Source organism: Ipomoea triloba, chromosome 8 (genome assembly GCF_003576645.1).
Source record: "Ipomoea triloba cultivar NCNSP0323 chromosome 8, ASM357664v1".
NCBI lineage: Eukaryota > Viridiplantae > Streptophyta > Magnoliopsida > Solanales > Convolvulaceae > Ipomoea > Ipomoea triloba.
Genome location: NC_044923.1, coordinates 6,071,311 through 6,077,806, shown reverse-complemented (window position 1 = coordinate 6,077,806; position 6,496 = coordinate 6,071,311). Strand labels below are relative to the sequence as shown.

The 6,496-nt window shown below is 37.3% G+C and overlaps 2 protein-coding genes across 2 annotated transcripts; one reads left to right on the top strand and one right to left on the bottom strand.

Moving 5' to 3' along the window:
* The first annotated feature begins 885 nt into the window (after positions 1-885).
* On the top strand, positions 886-4,479 carry LOC116027342 (vesicle-associated membrane protein 721-like). The gene is made up of 5 exons (XM_031268902.1): positions 886-1,078; positions 1,530-1,671; positions 1,782-1,902; positions 3,349-3,411; positions 4,140-4,479. The coding sequence occupies exons 1-5, from the start codon at positions 886-888 to the stop codon at positions 4,287-4,289; spliced, it is 669 nt and encodes a 222-aa protein (XP_031124762.1). The 3' UTR covers positions 4,290-4,479.
* A 153-nt stretch (positions 4,480-4,632) lies between these two features.
* LOC116027341 (transcription initiation factor TFIID subunit 8-like) lies at positions 4,633-6,103 on the bottom strand. Its single transcript, XM_031268901.1, has 2 exons — positions 5,075-6,103; positions 4,633-4,977 (listed from the first exon to the last, which is right to left on the bottom strand). Exon 1 carries the CDS (start codon positions 6,022-6,024, stop codon positions 5,143-5,145), a length of 882 nt encoding a protein of 293 aa, XP_031124761.1. The 5' UTR covers positions 6,025-6,103; the 3' UTR covers positions 4,633-4,977; positions 5,075-5,142.
* Between the last annotated feature and the right edge of the window lie 393 nt (positions 6,104-6,496).

The following is a 6,496-nucleotide window of genomic DNA, read 5'->3' as shown; positions in this document are numbered from 1 at the left end:
GATTTCCAAAAAGACATTTGAAAAGCTGGAAAATAACTTGTCAATGGAAGTTGTTTTCCGTTGACATATTTTCCATGCCTTCTCAAACAATGGAAATCGCAAATTATTTTTCCGGTTTTCAAACACATCTAATCAAAATGAGGTTAAATAATTATGTTTGATTTTTTTTGTTTTTCATGAAAAACATATCATATCATCATCGTATCAAAAAGCAAGAATGCAAAAGAAAAGAAATGAAAGGAAAAGAAAGGAAAAAGTGTCAAATAGGTCACTGAACTTATCACTTTTGTGCAATTAGGCCATTGAACTTAAAAAGTGTGCAATTCAACCATTAAACAAACAAAATTTGTGCAATCGGACCATTTTTACAAAAAATTTCAGATAAAATCAAATTATATTACTAACATATATGTATTAAGAGTGGCATTTTCTTCTACCATACTAGTTGGGAGTTAATATTGAAATGTTTTTAACTCAAATTGAATTAAAAATTTTGTAAAAATGGTCCAATTGCACAAATTTTGCTTGTTTGATGGTTGAATTGCACACTTTTTAAGTTCAATGGCCCAATTGCACAAAAACGATAAGTTCAGTCGCCTATTTGACACTTTTTCCGAAAAGAAAAGAACAAGAAAAATTCAAACTGGAGCCTGTGTCACTGTGACCCCTTTTTTTTTTTTAATTTTTATTTTTAAAACATTTTTTTGTTTCATTTTCATATGGTTCTATCTGCTCCGCGTCTTTCTCTCTCTAGAAAAGGGTAAAGGTGGTAGATTGTAGAGAGAGAAAGGGGTCTCTTTGGACACTGTTCCCTCGTCTTCGATTGAACTTTCTGAAGCGAAGAAAGCCGATTGGTAAATCGCTACCGAGAGGTATCGATCGGAAATGGGGCAACAGAAGGCACTGATCTATGCTTTCGTGGCGCGCGGGAACGCGGTGTTGGCTGAGCATACCGACTTCAATGGGAACTTCAACTCCATAGCCTACCAGTGCTTGCAGAAGCTTCCGTCCTCTAACAACAAGTTCACCTACAACTGCGATGGCCACACTTTCAACTACCTCGTCGACAACGGATTCAGTAAGCCCTCTTTTATAGATTTTTTTTTTAAAAAAAAATTGATTATCGTTTCGGATCTTCGAGAACTCCAGTGCTAAATTAGAGGAAATGAAAAAGGAAAATGGAAGATTTGAGTTACTAGTGCTCGGGATCGAGCTGTTTGAATTTAATCCGACGAATTATTTCACTCGAAGTGCCCAGATTTGAGGTTGTAGGTAACCGAATTGTGTGATGTGGATGCTACATATGCGAGATGTGGAGTAGGTGAATGAATCCCGGTCGATGTGATTGTTGTTAGTTGATGCTGAATTACCTTTCTTAGATTTTGATTTTATTCGCTTTAACTGTGTGTTTGTTTAGCATAAAACGCAATGGTGTTTGAAGAAGGATGTCCATTCTGTTTAATTGGACCGTTTTTCTTTGGCTATTGATCACTGGAAGCTTGTAGGTTTAATGATGTGTGGTTTTGCAGCTTATTGTGTTGTTGCTGAGGAATCAACTGGAAGGCAGGTTCCTATGGCTTTTTTGGAGCGCATTAAGGATGACTTTGTATCTAAATATGGAGGTGGAAAGGCTGCAACTGCCCCTGCTAATAGCCTTACCAAAGAGTTTGGGTATTTTATTTTGATTGTTGCTATTATATAGTCCATAGCAGTTTGTGACTGGTTTTTCTATTTCCCAATTTACTGAAGAAACCTTTTTTTTTTCCTTTTCTTTTTTACAGGCCAAAGTTGAGGGATCACATGCAATATTGTGCTGACCATCCTGAGGAGATAAGCAAACTTGCTAAGGTGAAAGCCCAGGTTTCAGAAGTCAAAGGTGTCATGATGGACAATATTGAGAAGGTACGAGAATGTTGCTAATTTGGTTGCTTATAGCCAAGTTTTGGTTATCTTTTTCTATTCTTAATCTGTTGCTGGGTTTGGTTCCATGAAAAAAACATGCTACAGTATACATTGTACAAGTAAATAAAGAATATTAAACACTCTCAAGAGGCTAACCCTGACCAATTTAATCCCTCAGCCCCTTCAAATGAAGTTTAATGTATACATATAATTGGAGTTTGGTACTGATTTATATTTGAATGAAATATTAATTAGGAAAAAGGGTCAAATAAGCTCTTCAACTATTGTTGAAACAACAATTAAGCACTTCAACTTAAAAAATCTCCAATTATATACTTGAATTCCGAAAAATCATTCAATTAACCCCTTTTTACCTTTTTTGCCAGTACTCTCGGTTAAATGCCACATCTTTAACCACATCATACTAATATTGCTTATTTGGCATGATAATTAATATTTAATTTTTTAGCCTTTTTTTTCATTGAGAAAAAAGATTAGACTACTTATTTGGATAACAAGCAACCATAGCTGCCACCTCACTATCACCTTCTTCCAAATCTGGGAGAAGGTGATGCTGCTCTTCTGCAAGAAGGTGGCAACACAGCATTGCCTTCTCTTTCTTCCAGATCTGGAAGAAGGCAGAGAGGGTGGGGCTGCCTTCTTCCAGATCCAGAAGGCAAAGTTGACACTGTGTGACACAGTCTGTGTCGCTCTTTTGGAAGGTTAAAAATGTAGTGCTGCCATGACGAAACCTTCAAGCAGTGCTGCTATGGCAGCCAAGAACTTCAGAAAAAAAAAAGATGGAGAGGCAAAATTTTTTATTGTTCTTGTTATTATTATTATATTATTATTAAATTGGACAATAGATACCATGTGTAATGACACTTAAGCAAAAAATTGGCCACATTATCAGTTTTATACAGTCAACCTGTTAATTAGTGTTAAAAATGGTTCAATTCATCAATTGCACATTTTTTTCCCGAGCTTAGGGGTTTAATTGAAGCTTTTTAAAGTTTGATGACCTAATTGTTGTTTCAACAATAGTTGAATGACTTGTTTGACCCTTATCTATATTTAATTAGTCTAACTTTACGTCTGTATTCACATGCTATGAAATACTTGACCCCCCTATTATATTAAGCAATCAAAGCATGCCACATCATAGGAAGTAGAAAATGGGAATACATGTAGAATTACTCAAAAATAAAATTGAAAATGAAGTTAGTGCTATCTGACCTCAGTGTATTCTCTATCAGTTTCTTTTTCTGAAGTTTCTATCCTCTCAATGTCACGGCAGTGTGGGAGCACCAAATAACCTGTATATAAGATGCCATATAAGCAAGGATGGCTCTTTTATTAATAAAATTTTCTACTATCCTTTTTCTTCCAGACATTCAATGAGGTTCATGAGAGCTGATATACCTTGTTATCTATGTTACCTAATAGGTTCTTGACCGTGGTGAAAAGATTGAGCTTCTTGTGGATAAGACAGAGAATCTTCACCAACAGGTTTCTCTCCTTCTCTCTCTCTCTCTCTCTCTCTCTCTTTTTTTTTTCCTCTATTGGTTTGCTTTTGTGCATGTACTTTGTTATCCTTGTATTATTCAACAAATTGAATGTTGCATATAACTCCTTGGAACATTTCTTTCATCTGTGTTTCGTACCTCCTAAATTTATTTGCAGAATGATTGCAAATGCATAAACTTTGTCCAGAGAAACTTTGAACTTAGCAAAGTGATATGCCAGCATTGAGTACTGACTACTAAGTCAGTATTTACCCAATTTGATAATCAAGAAAAAGATGTTTTTTTCTTATTATTTAGCCTTAAAACCCGTTCTTTTGTTTCTCTTTGGTGTTTAGCCCTACTTGTACAGCTGAGCAAAATAAGCTGTAAATGGGATGAGAATCCAAACCCCACACCCCCAAAAAATGAGAAAAGCAAACAAATATTTTTAAATTAAACATTAGGTAACAGTAGCTGCCCAATGAACCATGACAGTGATATGCTAACAAACTGGATTCAGATACTAAAAATGAGTACTTGGACCTTCATTACCCCTCACACTTTGCTAAATTCTAGCTGCAGTTCTCTAGCCTCATAACGCTACTCAGTGACACCATATTCTTTTTGTTTTTGCATTTAACATCAATACTAAAGGTTCTTGCTTTGCCACTTTATCAATTATCTGCATTAGTTCGCTGGTTTTAATTTTTAGTAACTTTTGGTTTGAAACAGGCACAGGACTTCAGGAGCACTGGCACGAAGATCCGTCGGAAAATGTGGCTGCAGAACATGAAGATCAAGCTGATAGTGTTGGGAATTATAATAGCCCTGATCCTCATCATAGTCCTATCTGTTTGCCATGGGTTCAACTGTGGAAAGTGAGCTTGTTCTGCTATGATATATTTTGTAGAGGACACTCCATTATTATGGCTTGCAATTTTTTTCTTTTTCCATGCCTCTTGAAATCAAATATGTAGTAAAGGATACACACCTGCCTTATTAACAAATTGCCACCATCTTCTTAGAAGTGTTACCCTTTCATTTCAGTCTATATTGCTACATTCATTTTTAACTTTGGTCTTCCTACTTGCATTCTATCTCAGTGGCCTGTAAGCTGTAATGCATTAGAACATATTTAGCTCAGATTAAGACTCTGCTTGGTATACATAGCTTAAAAGCTAGTACATACTAGTTTATTTTAAAACGTTATTATTTGAAGCTCTTCATGTTTTACCAAACAAAGCTTATATCTAATTTATTGCTTGAAATAAGTTATAAACTCTAAAATAAGTTTTACCAAATATAGCCTAAGTCAGATGCTTTACACTAACTTGAACAAAGGCTACATTGTTAGTTCCCTGCTACCAAATTACTTACTTCTAAGGGTGTAAAAACTTGTTGGATTTCCACCCAAACAAAACAGAGCTAAATCCCAACTTATCCAACTGGATGTAATTTAAAGATGGATTTTTTATGCCAAGGTGGGGAAAGTAGAGCCAGAAATTTCTTGCTTTCCCATTGCCAACACTCAGAATAATTCATTCTGCAGGTAATGCAATGGGTTTGATTCCTATAAAACAATATTGTATGATTAGTACACTTCTAATAAGAGCAACTGAGCAAATTTCATCACTTTTACCAAGTGAACATGCCTTACTCATACTCACATATAACATGGCTGGCTATAAAGTTTGGTTTCTGCAAGGTTTCTTTATTCTCCAAACATCTTTCATTGTCATGACAGAATCATACTATCAGAAGGCCGACTTAATCTGAGATTGTTTGGGATGATCATAGATTTTGCCATCTTTGAACTCTTCCTCTTCTTATTCTTCTCTTTCTTTCCATCATCTCCATGATTCTCACATGAAACCCTCTTCCCAATCCCACCTCTACACACTCCTGTACTACTCTGTTCAATCCCCTCATTCCTCCCTTTCTTCTGCAACAGCTTGAATTTTACTCTGATTCTCTTCACAGGCAAGTTCTTCCCCTTCCCCTTCCCTTCTCTTTCCACTCTCTTATTTGACTTATTTCTCCCTTCACTATCCAATTCCGACTCCCTTTCCTCTTTCATTCCGTTACCAAACCCCCATTTCGCCTCCTCCTCCTTTTCCTCTTTCTCAATCTCCGGCATAGACGGCAACCACTTCGGCACGTGCCTAAACCTCCCCTCCTTATACTGATCCAATCCGCGCTTCGGCAATTTCACTTTCTTCCTGAAAAACGAATTCCTCGGCAGAGCCTTCGCGAACGGCGTCTCCTCAGTGAAATTCACGAATCTCTCCAGCTCCGTTATCAGCGACGAGCTCAATGCGTTGCTCGTCGGCCTCGACGCGCCCTCGAACCCCTGCACAGAGTTCAGCTCCTCCAGCGACGCAATCACGTCTACGAGGTTCGCCTCCGTACGGCCGCCGGAGTTCGCGGACGAGACCGCGGATTTAGCGATCGCTCTCAGGTATAGGCCGGCGACGTCGGTTAGAACCGCGAGCGCCGAGGCTTCCGCCGCTCCGTACCCCACTGTTCCGCAGATCTGCGCCACCGCTACTCGGGTTAGTGCGGAGGCGTAATCCGATTGCGGCGGAGCCTCCGCGGAGGAGTGATCGCGCGATTTCATGGCGAAGGAGATTGTATTGTAGTACCGAAAGAAGAGTGACGATGAAGGAGATTGAACGTGTGTGTGGGAAGAAGAGAAGTTTTGTTCATCGGGAATTATAACCCTAGAATGTCTCTAAATATATATGGTAGGAAAATGAAATTAGTAATTACTATAATTAGTTTAAATAATTTCTTCCATTATTATATTATAATTATAATTACTCACAAAGTCAATTTTACTATTTTATTTTTCATGATTACTATTTACTACTACTACTTTTTTTGGGAAAGGGTGCAAATAAACCACCGAACTATTTGAGAATTAAAAATTAAGCTATGGAACTCGAATAAGCTCCAAATAAGTCATTGTACTCATAAAAACAAAGGAATTAAGTCACTAATTCAGAAAAAATAACAATTAACATTTTTAACAAGTCATTTGCCTATTCCGACCACAGACGGTGATTTTTTTGGCGACCGGTCAAAACTTT